General features: G+C 41.0%; 1 protein-coding gene across 1 annotated transcript; it reads left to right on the top strand.

Annotated features, from left to right (window-relative positions):
• Window positions 1–1,225: 1,225 nt before the first annotated feature.
• On the top strand, window positions 1,226–17,674 carry LOC141776515 (protein Niban 1-like). Its single transcript, XM_074650151.1, has 14 exons — window positions 1,226–1,450; window positions 5,019–5,149; window positions 5,761–5,898; window positions 5,999–6,116; window positions 6,705–6,866; window positions 10,672–10,787; window positions 10,887–10,991; window positions 12,285–12,447; window positions 12,629–12,810; window positions 14,119–14,265; window positions 14,385–14,495; window positions 14,685–14,792; window positions 14,912–15,023; window positions 16,280–17,674. Exons 1-14 carry the CDS (start codon window positions 1,396–1,398, stop codon window positions 17,578–17,580), a joined length of 2,949 nt encoding a protein of 982 aa, XP_074506252.1. The 5' UTR covers window positions 1,226–1,395; the 3' UTR covers window positions 17,581–17,674.
• Window positions 17,675–19,301: the final 1,627 nt, after the last annotated feature.

Genomic DNA, 19,301 nt, shown 5'->3' with positions numbered 1-19,301 from the left:
GAGGGAGAGAGAGAGAGAAAGAAGGAGAAAGAGAGAGAGAGAGAAAAAAAGAGAGAGAGAAAAAAAGAGAGAGAGAAAGAGAGAGAGAGAGAGAGAAAGACAGAAAAGAGAGAGAGAGAGAAAGAGAGAGAGAGAGAGAAAAAGAGAGAGAGAGAGAGAAACAGAGAGAGAGAGAGAAAGACAGAAAAGAGAGAGAAAGAGAAAAAGAGAGAGAGAGAGTTGCAGATTTGATTCAAAAACATGCATGTGTATAAATATTTTTCTCCTATTTTGAAAATGATGTTTGAATATTTCTGCATACTGGGGTCCCTAAACAGTCTTGGAATTACATATATTGGATATCACTGTAAAACTGAGACTCTTGTGGATCCAATGAGCCCAACTGTATTCATGTGTGATGATGTTAGTCCCCATAGGAGACATTTCATTGTAGTGAAACCATTTAAAAAAAAAAAAATTTGACCTCACTAAAATGACTTGTGGTGACCTCTAGGATAATCACAGCCTCATGAAACTTTACAGCCACAAACTAGAGACCTAGAGCATTCAGAGGATGGATGGCTTTCCTAGGTAGATTGACAATAAGGGGGTTTCTGAGCAGTTTACACAACAGAAGTGCTCGCCATCCAATCACCAAAAGAAATGCAATTCTTGCAGAAATCTCCAAATGTCATAAGTTTTTGATCCCAAATCACAGCATGGCTTTTTCTATGGTGTTCCTCAAGGTCTTGGTGTCCTAATGTCGTATATTGGAGGGATTATTATACTTTTTTTTAATCAATTCTTAAAGGTACTATATGTAACTTTCCGAAAATCCTTGTTATTAATGACACAAGTGGCCGTTAAGTGATCTGCAGTCGACATCCTGTTGCTTGCTGAGCTGCATCTCAAATTAATCACCAGGTTCCCAGCTTCCAGATGATGTACACCACTTCTATGTGACATCTACTGTTGACCTTCTACCTAACACTAAAGACCACCTGTACCCCCCTAAAAAAAAGACAAAAGCGGGTCTATTGTGGGTCAAACATAACTTTTCTAACTAGGGGAGACTATTTTTGATGTTAGATGAACACTGTTGCACTGAGCTAAAGCAATATTCACCCTGTTAACCAGCAGATGGCTCTACAAGGGAGGCTGTGACACTTGCTAGTTGATGAGATGACTGCTGTGACAGATTTCACCTCATGTTTTAACAGCACCGCCCAGCTCACCACACTGACTCACAGAGAAACAGAGGAAATGAGCTGAGCAGAAAAAAAACCTCTCGACACATCAGAGAGCAGCTCATTTAGATGACAAGCGTTACTTTACAGGTCTCCTGCGTATATACTGTACACATTCAGACCAGCTGAATTAAGCTTTTCATTTGAGAAGAAGGGAAATAGAAACATTATGGGGGCTTCTTCCTCTGGCTTACTGGATGAGGCTAAAATCAGCAACATCAAAGGTAAAAACTAAGATCACTTATGTTTGTTTTTTGTTTTCAACATTTCTAGTCGTAGTAGTAGTAGTAGTAGTAGTCTGCAGCTTTGGACACTTCTTGTTTAGTATTCTTCATAATATGGCCAAGGTATGTTATACTGTATGTCAGTTTTTCAATATGGTATATTTTAACTTGTTTTCATGACATTTTTCGACATTATATACGACAACTTTTTTTCAAAAACAAATTTCGAAATACTATACTATGATTTTTTTCATGAAATCTTTTGACATACTATACTATAACTTTTTCTTTTTTTTCATAAAAGTTTTCAAAATGTTTCGACATTTTATACTATGTCTTTTTATCATCAAATTTTTCAACATACTATACTATACTATTTTTCGACATTATGTACAACGACTTTTTTTCAATTTTTTTTTATTTATACATTTAACTTTTTTTTTGACATACTATACTTTAACTTTTTTTCAACTTACTATACCATGACTTTTTCCATAAAATGTTTTTGACATACTATACTATAACTTGTTTTTTTTCATAAGATTTTTCATTCAATTTTTTTTACATTTTATACTACGACTTTTTATCATCCATTTTTTCGACATACTATACTATGTCTTTTTTTCAACATACTATATATTACTATTTTCGACATTATATACGACGACTTTAAAAAAAACAAAAAAACAACTTTATTTATTTACATTTTTTTCAACATACTATACCATGACTTTTTTCCATAAAATGTTTTGACATACTATACTATAACTTTTTTTCAACATACTATACTATAACTTTTTTTTTTTCAAAACATTTTTCACAATTTTTCGACATTTTATACCATATACCTTGTTTAGTATTCTTCATAATATGGCCCAGGTATGTTACACTGTATGTCAGCCCTATTTAGAAATATAAGGTTTCCATAGAGAGTAATAGATAAGAGGAAGAAATGTAACGTAAAAGAGAAATAACAGAAGCAGTATGGGCGTGGGTACGAGTGATGGAGGCACTTGTAATCATAGCTGAAGCAACTCAGTAGTAGCAGTGGTAGTATTAATAGTAGCAGAAGTAGTAGTGATACTTGTAGTAGTGGAGCAGTTTAGGTTGGTTTACCCTCTACTGTGTGTCTGCTTTGTCAAGCTCCAACCACACAGCTTGTGTCCTCAAATGATACATCATTAATCAATGATTAATTGATTAGCTGGCAACTATTAAATTAATTGGCAAATATTTTAATAATTAATCAGTTTGAGTCATTTTTTTAAAGAAAAAAAGTAAAAATTCTCTGATTCCAGCTTCTTAAATGTGAATATTTTCTGGTTTCTTTACTCCTCTATGACGGTAAACTGAATATCTTTGGACAAAACAAGACATTTGAGGACGTCATCTTGAGCTTTGGGAAACACTGATCGACATCTTTCACCATTTTATTGACCAAACAACTAATCGATTAATGGAGAAAATAATCAACAATGAAGATAATCATTAGTTGCAGCCCTGTTATATACTGTATAACAGTGGTTCCCAACCTGGGGTCCGGGGCGCCAAAGATCACAGCGGGTTCGCCAGGACTGGTCTGCTCTGAGGTTGTCCAAATCATAATAACACAATTACTGGATAATTTATACAAAAGTCTAGATATAAAACTATTTAAAGGGACTGTTTGTAAGAATCAGAAATGCTTGTTAACAGCGACACCTGTGGCCGTTAAATCAACGAAAGTCAGCGTCCTGTTGCTCGCACTCGCGCTTGTGCTACATAGACACGAACAAACGACAAAGAGACTCAAAATGACTACAAAGACACAAATCAACTACAAAGAGACTCACGATGGCTATAAAAAGGGACAAAACAACAACAAAGAGACACAAATCAAATACAAAGAGACATGACGATGTATGTTGGTCTTCATTAGCTTTCAGCAAAGACGTAGACAGGAAACACGGGGGGTTGGAGGGTGTTGCATGCAACAAAGATCCCCCAGAATCAAAGTGAGGGCATCGTGCATTAACCACCAGCACAGTTAGCATAACCTGAAAGTGTTATAGATAAAAATGTGTTTATTTCAAAGTCACAAATTATAAATTCAACTTAAAATTATCTTTGACTTTAAAACAAAAATAAATTAAAAGATGATGAGCCATGTGAGCTGCTTTGCTCGTTCCTATGTGTGCATTCCTATACGTGTTATCAGCCCGGTCACATCCTGCCACTAATCTCCTACAAAGTAATTACAGCCATTTCCAACTATTACATTATTACGGGTTGTCTGATCTCTCTCTGTGTGTGTTTGTGTGTGTTTGGTCAGTGTTTAAGATAAAAGTCAGGCTACTACAGAGCGACCCAAACAACGTGTGATAGAGGCCACACACTGTAAACAAATGATAAACAATGAATTATGACCGATCCACCTTCAAACACATCCAGAGCCTCCAGTTAAAGGAGTATATTAATCCACCTCTTGTTACACATCGACAGATATTTGACCTTTTACAAAGACCTCTGTACACAGCTTTAAAGGTGTTCTTAAAGAGGATCTATTATGCTTATTTTTAGGTGCATACGTGCACCTTTGCATGCTTTCATTTAAAAAACGCTTTACTTCTCTCGTAGCGGCTGTGCTGCAGCACCTCGGTCTGAAACGCTCTGTTTGAGATCAGTCTGCTGCTAGGGGGCGCCGAGCATTCTGGGGCACGCCGTGATTTTTGGAGGGTAGCGTATAATATATATATATATATATATGCCCATATAAAGAGAAGCTGACAGAGACAAAAGGGGCGATATGTTACAAAATTGAAGTTAGTTCATGATATCAATCCTTATGAATGAGGAGGATCTTGACAGTTTGCCACCGATTACGGTCACTGATGTGTTTTAGTGTTAGTGAACATCTGTTAGTAGTTCAAAATATGTAAATCTTTGGAGGCTGATGTCCAATTTACAAACAAATAGGTATCTGACATTAAGATCTACAAGTCAAATGCCAACTACGCGATCATCCGGACAAAGATAAGCTAGCTAATGTTATGTCAACTCAATACTAAGAAAACGTCGCCTAATACTGCATATTTAATCTACCGGTATCTTGCTAAATGAAACCCATAACGTTAGCCTACCTTTGTGTCTAACTGTATAATACTACAATTCGGCTTTTGAATCTTATTCATTGTGCAGTGTTCTGTGTTATCTTTACAGTAAATAGTCAGCGGATGGCACTCTTATCCTTTATACTCCGAAAATGACCATGTTGTCGGTGTCGTCACATTCCCTATTGAGGGGGAAAACGCTCTGACTTTATTGTATTTCTTTGAACGAATCACAATCATCTCAGAAAACGAAAGTGTGACGCGCGAACGAACAGAAGAACGGACGGACGGACGGACACATGGAGCGCTATATACCCCCGACCATGTTGTCGCGGAGGGTATAATAAACTAATTATTCACTTTTGAGATGGAAGAAATCTTTTTTTTTGTTGTTTTTAAAGGGGCCAGGTAAATAACGGTTAATACCTCATAACATAATTTCTTTTTTTTAAAATGTGCATTTGTTTGTGTGTATCCAGGACTGGTCGACAGCACGTTCCAGAGCTTCAGTGTGTTTTACCGTCAGCAGTATTCTGCAGCCTACATCGGACATTTACACCAGGAGGTGGAGCCTAAGAAAGAGGGGCGGGGCCTATTGCTCACACGCGGGGTAAGAGCTGCACCCGTCAATCCGTCCATCAAACAACACTCAACAATCATCAATCAACTCACTCTGTGCAGTTTCTTTTAAGACGTTAAAGTTAAAGGTCCCATATCATGCTCATCTTCAGGTTCATACTTGTATTTTGGGTTTCTACTAGAACATGTTTACATGCTGTAATGTCCAAACAACACAATGTCTTCCTCATACTGTCTGTCTGAATATACCTGTATTCACCCTCCGTCTGAAACGCTCCGTTTTAGCGCATTTCAACGGAACAGCTTGGGTCCATGTTTACTCCCTGTCAGCTGATGATGTTATTTACATACACTGCAAACAGGAAGTTAACTGGGACACATTTAGAATGTTTACGTTTTAAAACTGTGAAATAATCTAAACATTGTAGATTTGTGACATCACAAATGTACAGAAATCCTGACGGCTTGTTTCAAACACACAATTTCTGAATACGGCTGTGTGTATTTATCTGTGGACTGAGCGTTTTGATACTTTCACAGTATTTATATATCACTTAAACCTTCTTTATAATGTAAATGACATGAAAATCTCACTTTTTTCCAATATGGGACCTTTAAATCTGTGTGTGTGTGTGTGTGTAGCCTCAGTATGCTCCGCAGGAAGCGTTGTACCAAGGGAGCGTAAAGTTCTCCTGCTGGGACGAGCAGGGAAAGAAATGCAAAGAGAAGTACGCCGTCCTGAGAAGAGACTACAAAGTGGAGATACATGAAAACGCCGAGGTGAGTCTTTCGCAAACAAAATACGACATTCAGGATATAAATGATACGTAATGTATGCTACAGTGCTGGACATTGTCTGTCTGTGTTGTCCCACCTGTAGACTTTCAGCCGTGGAGCTGCAGCCAAGTTGGTCCTCCAGCCAGCAGGGGGCAGTGTGTTCACCACAGAGGAGGAGTCCAGAGCTCACCTGGAGCAAACCTGCGCTGGAATACTCAACGGTAGTATTAACTTATTCATATATGTCAATATACCTGCAATATTTACTGTCTTAAAGCTGCAGTAGGCAGAATGTTTTTGGCATCATTGGGTAAAAATTCCATAATAACCTTTCGGCATATTGTAATTCAAGTGTTCTGAGAGAAAACTAGACTTCTGCACCTCCTCATGGCTCTGTTTTCAGGCTTTAGAAAATCTAGCCTGTGACGGGAGACTTTGACCAATCACAGGTCATTTCATAGAGAGAGCGTTCCTATTGGCTGTTCATTCAACGGAGGCAGCTGTCAATCACTCGCGAACTCCGATCAAACCAATACGTCAAACTTTATTACTCCTTTCAACCTTGACAAAAGGCAGCGCAGACCAGATCCTCACCTTACCTTTCACAATAAAAGCCCTACACATATAATATTTACAGGCGAGTATTTCGCCTTCTCGTGTCGTTTATTCGGCACGCCCCCCGGTGTGTTAAGTCATTGGTTAATGAACCTCAGCTGCTTTTATTTTGTTGACCATGGTTCATGGTTCAGAGAAAATACAGTCAAGCCCATATCTGTAACACTGTTGTGTGTGTTTGTGTGTTTGCTTAGGCGTGAAGGAGGATACTTCTTCGGTGGTATCGTCTCCAGATGTGATTGCCGTGTATCTGCACCAGCCTTATATGGGCCACACCTGCTTCCTGTTCCAACAGGAAGAGGAACGAGATCAATTCCTGTCTGCCCTCAAGACCTGCATTAGACACGGCAACCTTGGTAAAAACGCACGCTCACATCTCACATCACTTCCTCTGATATGTGAAAACTAGAATTCATTAGCAATGAAATGTACCCTCGCTTAATGAAATACACTCGGGGGGTTTTACTGTTACAGTCTGTCTTGGTCTGGTATGGCCAGTAGCTTATGGTGGCTAACGTTAGATTACATCATCAAACAGACTAACTCACTTAACTGAGTCAGCACCCTGACTTGACTATGACTCTTCTCCTCTTGCACTACTATTATAACATGTTGTAGCGTGTGACCGACAAACGTTTTTAATGAATTTATCACAAAAGTAAAACACACGTGCGCCTCATAAGGAGACACGTTTGAAAATGAAGGGAAATTCAATGTGCCGTTATATTTTTTTATATGGATGGATTACTGAACGGGCCTACCGGGCCCTCTGTAGCAACCAGGAAGAGACTCAAAACGACCATAAAGATACCAAAACCAAAGAGATGCAAAACCAAAGAGACGCAAAGAGACTCACAATGACAATGAAAAGACACAAAGCAACTACAAAGAGACACAAAGCAACTACAAAGATACACAAATCAACTACAAAGAGACTCACAACAGCTATGAAAAGGGACAAAACAACCACAAAGAGACACAAAATGACTACAAAGAGACACAAATCAACTACAAAGAGACTCAAAATGACTGCAAAGAGACACAAATCAACTACAAAAAGACACAAATCAACTACAAAGAGACTCAAAATGACTGCAAAGAGACTCAAAGCAACTACAAAGAGACACAAAATGACTACAAATCGACACAAAATGACCCCAAAGAGACACAACGTGACTACAAGACTACAAAGCTACTACATTCGGAAAGAAATCAAACAAGCCTATTTCACAAAATATTAAAGTAACCGCTTGAATTAAAACATTTAAATTTCATTGAAGAACAGTTAATTAGAGAAAATAAGAAAAAGCTAAGAAAACAAATAAGAATAATATAATAAGAAAAGAATATTTTTATTTTATTTTATTTAATCTTTATTTAACCATGTAGTACTCACTGAGATTAAGAATCTCTTTTGCAAGAGAGACCTGGCCAAGACAGCAGCATTTAAACATACATTAAAGTTTCAGACGCCACAACATAAAACAAATGCAAAATAAATACACGGCATAATATCATACAAAACACATTAAAATCAAGTGTTTGAAGCCAAATATTCAGAAACACAGACAGCTCCCTATTGACTCTGCTTCTAGGTCTTTCAGTAATGTTTTAAATTCATCAAATGTAATCAGATTTTCCAGTTTAGCTTGCAGTGCATTCCAGGAGAAGGGAGCGGAATAGCTCTTTTCATTATTATGCTACTGGTGACGTTATTTGAAATTGACTGATAATTTAAAATGGTCCCAAACTGTATTTTTTAACTGCCACAATGGTATTTGAGTCCTAACCACCACCACCACCCCACTACTGAGGTGATGTGACGCTTCTGATGAGTCAAACAGACACGTCTGTAATGTCAGATGACTTTCTAAAATATTTAAAACCTGCAGTAGCAGAGCGCCGTTGCTCGTTGGCTCTTTTTCAATCCGTCACTCGTGTGGTGGCAGTTGCCCTGGCGACAGAATAAAAATATTAATGCAGTTGACTTCCTGTGTGGTTAGCTAGGATGGTTGCGCAAACATGGCGTGTGGTATCTGCACAGCCCCCGAGATATTCTCAGCAGTAACAGGAAACAACACACAGCTGGTCAGCGGTGACTATTTTACACTTACAGGAGCTACAATACAAAAAAAACAGTGTTGGTTTTATTAATCCCAAAGTAATATGTCACTCTTTTTTTTTTTTTTAAATAACATTCTCACTTTACTCTTATTACTTTCTTGGAACTTTAATTCTTTTAAATTAAATGCATAAGTTAAATTCAGAATATTGCTCTGGTGTCAAAAAATAACTTTGCACGAAACCAGTGCTGACCAGAACTTTCTTTTTTTATTTTACCAGATAAAATTAAAAGTAAATGAGTGTTTCAGCATATTTGAGTTAATGGGCCACAACCTTACTGTTCTGATTCAGTCTCAGCGCTCTCACCAGCTTAGATTACAGCGGTAGCAGGCACCTGTCTTCACGTTACACCTTCCTGCCCTGCACCAAACACCAAACTGACAAAGTATAGCGTCCATGCTGGTGAACAAAGTTGAGCATTTTGGATTCACTTTTGGGGAGCTGTCATGTCGTCCATGTTTATATACAGTCTATGGTGGAGACCAAAACAGAGCGAGAGTGAATATTTGACTAAAACTTACGCTTTGGCAACACAGGGAACGTCAGGAGCGCGTGGCGGCTGCGGAACCTGTTGTTTTTTATTTTGACGTTCATGTTAACAAGTTAGAGCAGCCACAGAGCCTGCATGAGCAGCGCAACTCGGCTGCGTGTCAGCTGCGTCTCTTCTTGAGATTCAAGGTATCGCCTATTTTTACCGCGAGTTGCACGCGGTTCATAGCAACAACAGACAGTGAAAATGATCGTTTGACTGTATATTGACGTCATATCAGCAACATTACTACAGTTTCAATGTGTAGACATCTGTGGAATATGTCATGGACATGGAAAAAAAAGAAGTAAAGATTTATTGTTAAATCAACACTTCCTGCTTTCATTTCAAAATAAAAGCCAGAAGCGCTTTTTTTCTTTCTGTGGACAGAATTCCTTCAATTGTTAACACAAGGCTTTTATTCTGAAATATGTGCCGGACAGTGTTGTATAACATGCAGTTACTTGCACAGCTCCATGAATGAATAAAGTACCTGCTTTTAATTGTGGATTATCACTATTATTTACAAATTACCACACGGTTCTTAACTTTTTTCTGTCTAACATAAATATAAATGACATTTATAATGAAATGAAATGCCCATTATGAAAGACAAACTCATTGTAGAAAGAAAGGGCCGGTAGCTGCAGCAGCAGAAACGCTGCCGGTGTGGACGCCACACGCGTGAAACACGCAGCCGTTCAGCGAGGCAGCCGCCACGCACTGCTGACGTTTCCCTGTGTGGACAGAGCGTTAGCAAGGTGGCCAGACACCTGACTGTAAATGAATGCTAATGTTGCTTCATGTTTACTGGATGTCTAAATAAGCAATTGTTTTGCTAGCATATGAGCAACTTTATGCGTACACTTTAACCACATCCTATCACACGTCAGTGACCTCAGCGGGGGAAATGATTTCATGCCTCAGTTTTTAGCTGCATTAGTTTGATTCATACTGATGGTGACAAAGGGAAGTGCAATCATTAGTAGAGCTTTCTGTTCCTCAAATATGCTCCATCGATTCAGTGAAAAATAAGAATGCCCTAAACCCTTATGGGGAACAAGACCACAAAAAAAGATATAATAAAAGGATACGGAAAAGAAAAAACAGAACATGAAAATGTTGAAAATTAGAGATGTGAAACCAAACACCGGTAAACACAGCAACACCAGAACTAACTGTAAAGGCTGAACAGTAGAAATCATAGCAGTGAGAGCATCTATGCCTAACATGAAGAGTAACATTAGTGCAAACCAACACATAAAAAACATGATATAGGGTGAAATTACCTATTTTCAACAGATTTTCAAGACACCTACACTGTGTTAGTCCATCTCTCAGTACTTCCTCTGACTCTACTCCGTCTGTGGCTCTCAGCTCCAGGCACATTGGTTCCGACTTTTACATATAAATGAACATATGTTACATTCAAGCCCTTGCCAAATGAGTTCACACAAGAGGATGAACATGATTTCAACTTCCATAATATAACTAAGTCCTCCCCGCAGACCCCTGGTGTGATTCATCCTACGAGAGCCAGGCGTACGTCCGAGCCCTCCGACTTTACCGACAGGACAAAGGATGCTATGAATCCTGGGAAATGCTGCTGGGCACTGAGGAACAAGTCAGCAAACACACACACACAAACACACTTCAGCTTTCTGCCTGTCCGTGGTTGTCCGTACACTTGCTTATTATTAATTTGTTTTGTTTGCGTCTGTAGGTGCTGGCCTCCCAGGTGATGGAGGACGTGTTGTTATGGTTACAGAGTCAGCTTCAGTCCAGAGTGAAGGGCAAGAAGACTGAAAGGATACGACTGTGGTTGGCAGTGAGTTAAACCAATACACCGACACAACACAGGTTGAGAGGGATGCTTTTCAACTTAGACGGTGTGTCTCCTACTGGGGAAATGTATTTCCTCCGCTGCATTAGAGTCGCAGCTTTAAGTTAAGGTATAATGCACAGCGAGCCGGTCATTGTTGTGACAGAATCCCCCGACAGGGCGATGCTGCACAAGTGGCCATAAAAGGAAAATGAATGCTTTCAGTGCAATGCAGCTGTAACTTTTTAAGTATTTGGACATGCCTTTCCTCCAAGTTGTGATTATAATCTTATAATTCTGTGACTTTTTAGAAAGTTGCATCACTTGTCAGAATTTAGATATTAATCTCTTTTCTATGCACCCTTAAAGCCCCCCCTCCTGCCAGTTTTACTTCCTGTTTTTTGGTCAACGTTCTTTCTTAAACAGAGAATGGGGGTGTGGTTAATAGTCAAACGTAATTCATTGCCACGGCAACCAGATTGCATTTTTTTTCTACCCAGTTTAGATGAATTTATTGTTTATCAGCCCACTAATGAGACAAGAATTAGCACAACACGCTGACTCTCTCTCTCACTCGCTCTCTTCTTCACCGTATCATCCTTGCGAGGCGGCCGCACGCCGGCCACAGCTCACCGGAGGACGGATGGACATGTTGCCGCCTTTTGAAATGCAGTTTCAGTTCCAGTTTTTGGAGGTGCACCGTCCACCAGCACCGGCCGCTCTCACCTCAGCTCCCAGCAGCGACACCGCACCAGGCTGCACTGAGATTAGTTTATTTCCCGAACAGTCTTTTCTCTTGTTTTCTTTCGGGCTGAAAATTGTGCTCTCCCCGGTGTAGTAACCTTCAAAACGTCTGCTTCCTGTTAATTATAATCTCCAGGAGGAGGAGACGGTAAAGAAGAAAGCAAGTGAGAGAGACAGTCAGTGTGTTGTTTCGTGTAATCTACTGCATTGATTTCACACGTTCACCGCACACACACATGCCCTTGTGAAAATAAACACACTAAAGTAAGGTGGAGGAAACTAAGAAATAAAATGAAAACCCTCAGTTAGCTAATGAAACAAGTTGCACGAGTGCACCTGCAGCTTGGATGATGACCTTTGACCTGCAGCTTCTACTATAGTCATACGTCATATTCACATTTTCCCTACAACCTTTATTTTTTTCAAACAGTGTGGCTAATCAACTTAGTCAGGAAATGACTCAAATAAATATGAAATATCAAAATATACTGAAGGGTACTCAAGTGTTTTATGGTATGTTATTATTATTAATATGATGTGTTTATGTATGTTTAGACAGTGCAGGCAACCTACACCTTGGTGCTGGAACAACTCACTGCAAGTCTGGAGGCTCTGAGGGAGGAGTGTCGTCAGACGGCGTCAGCCAATCAGGCGCTGATCAGATCCAACCTGGACCAGATAATGTCTTCTCACCGCTTCCTGGAGGAGAAAGTCAGAGGTACTGCACGTTGATGATTGACCCCTACAGTCTGAACACACCGAGGAAATTAATGCATTTGAAACGACCGTTTAAGAAGGGCAAACACGGTGCTGTTAAACCATTATCTGAGTTTCCTGTCTGATAAGAGTCCTCCAGTCACTCTTAAACAGTTTGTGTCCCGTACATGTGTGTGTTCCAGGGTGTATATGTGAAGAAGCAGAGAAAGTGTGCAGCGAGTCTGTAGCACCGTACACGTCCTCCATCCTCGAAGCGTTGACAGAAAACATCGGTGCAGGGATTCAGGGGATGCAGCTCACACTGCACACAAAGATGGACTCGGCCTTCACACACACACAGGGAGAAACAGAGGAGACAAAGAAGGTGAGGATGTGTGCACGTTGGAGTCTACGATTAACGTCTTTACAGGGGGATTTCTTTTGGTAACACTTCATGTTACAGGTCCGCAAATATCATGGTAATTAGGTGATGATTAGCAAGTGATGCATTTGAAATTTCCCCTTTATTTACCTCAAAATGTATCAAAAATGACCCCAACATTATTTAATAATTGGATGGTTAACAACTCACAGCCTTACCAGACACAGTTTATTACCTGCTTTGCGAAATAATGGAATATTATTATTAAATAATGTGGGGTAGTTTTTGAGGTAAATATAGGGGTAATTTATTTTTTTAAAAATTGGAAGAACATTGCAAGGCATATAAATTTCAGAGCAAATAAATAGTCTTCTATTTTTCATCCATTTTTCCCTCCCACCCTCAACAATAAAGGAAATAACCAATATCACACTAATGGAAACAGTTACAAGACTTAAAGCAGCAATGACATCAAAATTAGAAACACACTACGCATAAATAAAAAACAAAACAAAATAAAATAAAATAAATAAAATAAATAAAAATAAAAAAAAAAAAAAAAATGTCTGAAAAATGTCTGAAAAAAAGTTTGAAAAAAAAAGTTTGCAAAATGTTGGAAAACAAAAGTCTAAACAATGTCTGAAAAAGGTAAAAAAAAAAAAAAAAATGTCTGAAAAAAAAGTTTGTAAAATACATAAAATATACACACAAAATAAACTAAATAAAATAAATAAAACAACAACGCCAATCCAACAAAAAAATAAAATAAGGAGGCTCAGTCGTCACAATCAGGCAAGGAGGTCAGAGATTCAATATGGTTTCAGAGAGGTATTCAAAATTTTTTCAAAAGAATCGAGGGAACCCTTAAAGGAAAAATCTAAGCTTTTCCAAACCAACGAACATTAACGTATCTTTCACCAACCTATTGGGAGTCAGAGGTAGAACATGCTTCCATTTAAACAGAATAAGTGGCCTTGCCAACAAGGTGGTAAAGGGGAGAACATGTTGCATGGCTTTAGAAATATTGGGCTGAAGGGTCACTCCGAACAGAGCCAAGAGAGGGCCGGGATAATAGCAGTGTTATATGCTACGTTAAGTGTGTTGTAGGATGTAATATACAGGTAATTTCAAAGACATTTCAAATCGATTACTTGCTAATCATCACCTACTTACCATGAAATTTGTGGACCTGTAAAGTGTTCCCAATTTAGCTTAAATTTCCTGAAGTGTTGAGTCTAAGTTTAGTTTACATTTTATTATTAATATATTTTGGTTTAAGCTCACGATTGTGGTTTTGTGTGTGCTCTGCAGGCCTTGTCCCCTCTGCGCTCCATCAGTCTGGATCCGAGCTACAGGCAGGTGGAGAACCTGACGGAGAAACTGGAAGCCTTAAAGCAGCGGTTTGGACTGAGCAGCACTCAGAGACTGGTTCACTCTGCACAGCTGGAGATGGAGAAGGTATGGAGCAGCGTTCAGCTGGGTTTGGAACAACAACTTTCAAAGCCAAACAGAAAAAGTTGAAAGCCTTCAGTTGGTGTGACAGAGAAACACAGTCATTGTCATTTGTTGTCTTCCAGCTGTTGGACAGTGCTGTGTACACCTTAGAGCTATTCCTCCAGTCATCAGCCAGACTGCAGCCGTCTCAAATCCCCGTCAAGATGGAGAGAGCTAAAGAACGAGTCCTGAAGGTAAAGAAACGATCAGAGAGAACATCAATCGTGTCCCGCTTGGCACACGGGAGAGGCTTCAGTTGGGTGCATCACCTCACTGCTAGATACCGCCAGATCCTACACACTGCACCTTTAAACAAATACATGATATTAGCACGCAGTAAGTGAAAAGCATGTGTGTGTGTGTGTGTGTGTGTGTGAGAGCAGCAGCTGGACTATGACAGCAGAGTGGTCCAGAGGAGACTCTACCAGGAAGCTCTACTGGAGATCACTCTGCCGGCTCTCACCAGCAAGATGGACAACAAGTTGAAAAGTGTAGGTCTAATACACGACTGTCTCTTACACATCACAGTACAGAGTACACATTCATACTCACTCTCATTGCAGTGCTTTGATTCTACAGAAGTATTTACATACATGTGTTTTCTATCCAGGAGCTGCAGCAGTTCGAGCAGTACATCTTCTCAGACTACAGCAGTTTTATCCTGGTTCAGAACGTCTATGATGATGTGCTGAGAAACATCCTCCGTAAGGAGATAGAGACAGGTAAACACACACAGTACACATTTACCGGGTTATCTTCATTACAGTGTGTTTTACGTGTTCTTTGTTTCTGCATTGATTCAGTTTCTCCAGGGAGATCATTTCTTTACAGGTCAAGCAGTTTAAAATAAATGCTCCTGATACAGGAGACGGACACATTTTTAAAAACTCCAACGATGGTCTAAAAACGCTGTTTCCCCAAATTCATGGAATATAATTCCAGCAGAGAAATTCCCTTTATTTAAGTTAATATTTGTTTTGCCTCACTCACATTTAAGAACTGTGACACAATCAGGCTGAGGGGGTTTTCACATGTAGTCCTTTTTAAACGAACCAAACTCAGTCCTCCGAACTCAGACCAAAAAGTGGACCAACAGAAAAGGGACTCGGTTCTTTTTGCGTTCACATTGTCAGTTAATTTGAAAGAGGACTCGGCTCTGTTTCTGGTCCACTTCAGCTGTGATGAGGTCTCAGTCCTGCTTCTGTTCACACTATAGTCCTACCTTCATCACTCTGCTGGTCAATGCTTTCCCCTTCAATGACATTTTTAGTGCTGGCACAGGCGCTTTGACACAGACTACTGTCCAGTTCGTCGTAAAACGGGACCACAGTGTGTCTTGTGTCAGAGGATTCTCTGCTTTTCCTCACTTATCAGTATCTATTTTAAATATTGCTATGACAACATCTCAAGTTTATTGCCAAAAACTGCATTTTACAAGATTACACTTCTACACAATTTTTTTCTCTTCCTGTTGATTTCAACACGGATTTGTTGTTCACAACGTAACTTTAATGCCGATCTCCCCATTGCATATTTGTACTGAATATTGTCCGATAACGATCGGTGGCTGATCAAACAGATCGTCCTTAAGGGCTAAAATACGATGGCAAAGGGCAGAGCGAACCTGGAGCGCGTCATGTTCACAATGCAAAGGTTAAGCAAACCAGGACCCGGACTTAAAGACCACCTCCCCAGGAGGTCTGAGTTTGGTTCGTTTCAGAGGGGTCTGAGTTATTTTTGAGTGTTCACATATGCACAAAAAATGCTGACTAATGGCTCCGAGTTCGGTCCAAGTGTGAAAACACCCTTAAAAACCTTGACACGTGATTTGTGTGTAATTGTAGAAGCCACAGTTTCCCTGAAAGTGTGTGACCTTTGAGTCTTTAATGGTAGCTGCAGCCCTGTAGGTCCATTCATTTGAAGTTCCATCTGCTGAATAATAAATGTTGAATGGGAACCTGTCTTCACCTGTCCTCAGTGGTCCAGGATGCAGCCAGTAAGAAGAGCAACAGTCTCTTATTGGACACGTCAGATCTGGCCATCAGTCAGTACAGTCTGCTGGGGCCGACGCCGCCTCGCTCTGCACCGGACAGCCCAGCCGCCGCCGCTCGGGACGCCTCCTCAGCAGCACCCGCTGACGGTGAAGAACCTGCTCCCGTGGTGGTGGAGGAGGAGGGAGGTCAGACGGTCACAGCCGAGGTTAGCCCTCAGAGTGAGCGAGATCTTATCGCTGATGCCAAGTCTGACCCCGGTATCACTGGAAGCTGTGACCACAGCGCAGTGCTTCTGTCTCCTGTGATCATTGTGACACAACAGTTTGATGAATCTGCGACCGAGGAGGCTTCCTGCTTCGAGGAAACCCGAGAAGACGCCAAGATCGAACCTGACGCGCCTTCGATGACGGAGTCAGCTACAGCTGAGCCTTCCGACTCAGCCACGCCGGACTCTGATGCAGCTGGTACACTTGAAGTTGGTACACCGGATGCAGACCCAGATTCCTCTCATCCCATCCCAGACTCTCCTGACCTTTCAACGTCCACTCTATCCTCGCCGCTGTCCACAGATGTCGTAGCTGAAAGCGATCAATCTGCGACGCCTGACCTCTTAACCTCCGATGGAGTACCAGAAGACACAACCTCCGTCCAGCATCCCTGCCCCTCGTCGTCACACCCGCCTGGCACAGATAGTCCGGTGAAGATCAGCCTCGGGTCGCTAAGCGAGGCGATTGGTTGCAACTCCGCAGCACCTTCTGTAACGCAGACGACGCCACAGCACGCCACCGACAAAGCGGTCTACTTGACGGGAGAAATAAAGGACAACTGGGAGGTGGAGAAGGTAAAAGAGGAGAAACCGATAGAGGCAGCAGAGGAGAAAGAGGAGCATGAGAGAGTCAAAGACGTGAAAGAAGAGGAGATAGAGGAGGAGAGAGGTGAAGCCCAATCGGGAGGTGTCGACGACGGCTGCCGATCCTCTGAGTCACCGGCAGAGAGCGCCGCAGAGCAGAGAGAGAGCGAAGACGAGGCAGATGGCGAAGAAAAAGGCGGGGAGCTTGAAAGAAAGGAAGATGAGGAAGCAGATGAGAAGGAAGATCGTGCAGAAAAAGAAGGAAAGAAAGAAGAAGAGGAGGACCTCCAAAGCCCTGAGCCAATGGAGTCGCAGCCAGAGAGCGCCGCTGAGCTGCCATTGGACAGCGTGGCTGCCATCAGAGACCTTGTGTTTGAAGTCACTGAAGTGGAGATGGTAGTCGGCCCGGGTCCCGACAGCAGCCATACACCCTGACAGACACGTTACCATGGCAGCCAGATCTCCTTTACCAATAGAGAGCCGAAGTCCCGGACCGGTGGTCCACCGGAAGGGGCGGGACTTCGCCTCTCTATAGCTACTTCACAGTTTCTTATTAATAAACGGTACAGAGAATAGAGGAGAAGGAAGAGGGGAAGGTTAACTCATTATATTATTACTGCATCACATTTATACGACTACATTTCGAAATAGACAAAATGTTGTTTTTACATACTTAATTATTTTCTTGATTAAAAGCTACTTCTTTTTACTTCTGTTTACTTTTGCAGTTTTTTTCCCCGCTAACTAACACTGACTGAAATGGATAAAATTACCCAATAAAGATGTAAAATGACGTTTGCATCTGGACCTATATGTCATATAATCATTGTCTTTAATTGTGTCATTTTATGGGGGGCTGTCTATAATACTTAGAGACTACTACTACTTACCTCGTCTGCTTCCTGGAAAAAAAAAAAATGTGTTTGTATGACTCAATTTTCTCACAACGACTCATATGTTGTCTTTTAATTTCTTAATCAGTCAGACATTGAATGCCTGCGTCCGTCTTGATAAAGGTTAGTCGAGTGTGAACAGTGTTGCCAGATTGGGCTGCTTTCCACCCAAGTAGGCGGCTTTTGATTAAGTTGGGCTTGTAGATGAAATTTGGGCTGCTTTTGTCAGCATTTAATAATAATAACAATAATAAATTGGTCTTATATAGCGCCCTTCAAGAAACCCAAGGACGCTTTACAAAGAGGGCACACAAAATCCTACTGATAAATAACACAGAGGAGAAACTGTAGCCAGGTAATTAAAACGAGTGATGTGTAAGAAGAGTTAGAGTCATAGGCCTCGATGAACAGCTGGAGCTTGAGGTGTTTTTTTTAAAGTGTCCAGGGATGAAGCATTTCTGATTTCAAGAGGGAGAGAGTTCCAGAGGGCGGGGCCGCGGCGCTGAAGGCTCTGTCGCCGAAAGTTTGCAGACTGGCGTGGGGGGTTGGAGGGCAGACCGGTGTCGGAGGATCGTAGTTTCCGGGATGGTGTAGTCTAGTGCGGGTGAGAACCCTGGCAGCTGAGTTCTGGACATACTGGAGTCGGTCCAGGGCTTTGCTGGGTACCCCGGACAGGACTCCTTTACAGTAGTCCAGATGGGAGGTGATGAAGGCGTGGATGAGGGTCTCTGCCACGGAGTCGGAGAGTGATGGCCGGAGTACAGAAATGTTTTTGAGGTGGTAGAAGGAGGATTTTGTGACGGATTTGATGAAGGGGTGGAGTCCAGGATGACGCCTAGGGTTGGCGGGGGTTTTGAAAATATTGTGAAAACAATAACACCAAAAAAAGCTGTCATCAAACAGATAGAGAGAATAAAAATATTTCATCGCCGTTGGGGATAACGGTGGACCTTACCGTGACATGGGAATTTGTGTAGTTGGTGCACTCTGTGGGCTGCGATAACCTATTTATCTAACATTATATCTTTGGTTATTTGATGCAGATATGAAGCTTTGAATGCTTACGATGTGTTTTCTATTGCGTATGTCATGGTTTTACCATCTTACACGGGTTTCTGGCAAATTTGGGCTGGTTTTTATTGAATTGGGGGGGTTTTAAAGTTGTGATTGGGCTGGAAACCGGCAATACGGGACAAAAGCTGATATGTTGTATTTCATAAATATACCACAATATCGTCAACAAACCAAACCAAACCAAAGGGA

The sequence above is a fragment of the Sebastes fasciatus genome, chromosome 11 (assembly GCF_043250625.1).
Source record: "Sebastes fasciatus isolate fSebFas1 chromosome 11, fSebFas1.pri, whole genome shotgun sequence".
In the NCBI taxonomy this organism is placed as follows: Eukaryota; Metazoa; Chordata; class Actinopteri; order Perciformes; family Sebastidae; genus Sebastes; species Sebastes fasciatus.
Note: the sequence above shows the minus strand (reverse complement) of the source record. Positions and strands in the feature narration are given on the sequence as shown.

Bases quoted from the DNA above. Each gene is read 5' to 3' on its own strand.
- LOC141776515 (XM_074650151.1), top strand. From the start codon at position 1,396: ATGGGGGCTTCTTCCTCTGGCTTACTGGATGAGGCTAAAATCAGCAAC. The intron at 1,451-5,018 runs GTAAAAACTAAG...GTGTGTATCCAG, and splicing joins TAAAATCAGCAACATCAAAG to GACTGGTCGACAGCACGTTC. The intron at 14,266-14,384 runs GTATGGAGCAGC...GTTGTCTTCCAG, and splicing joins CACAGCTGGAGATGGAGAAG to CTGTTGGACAGTGCTGTGTA.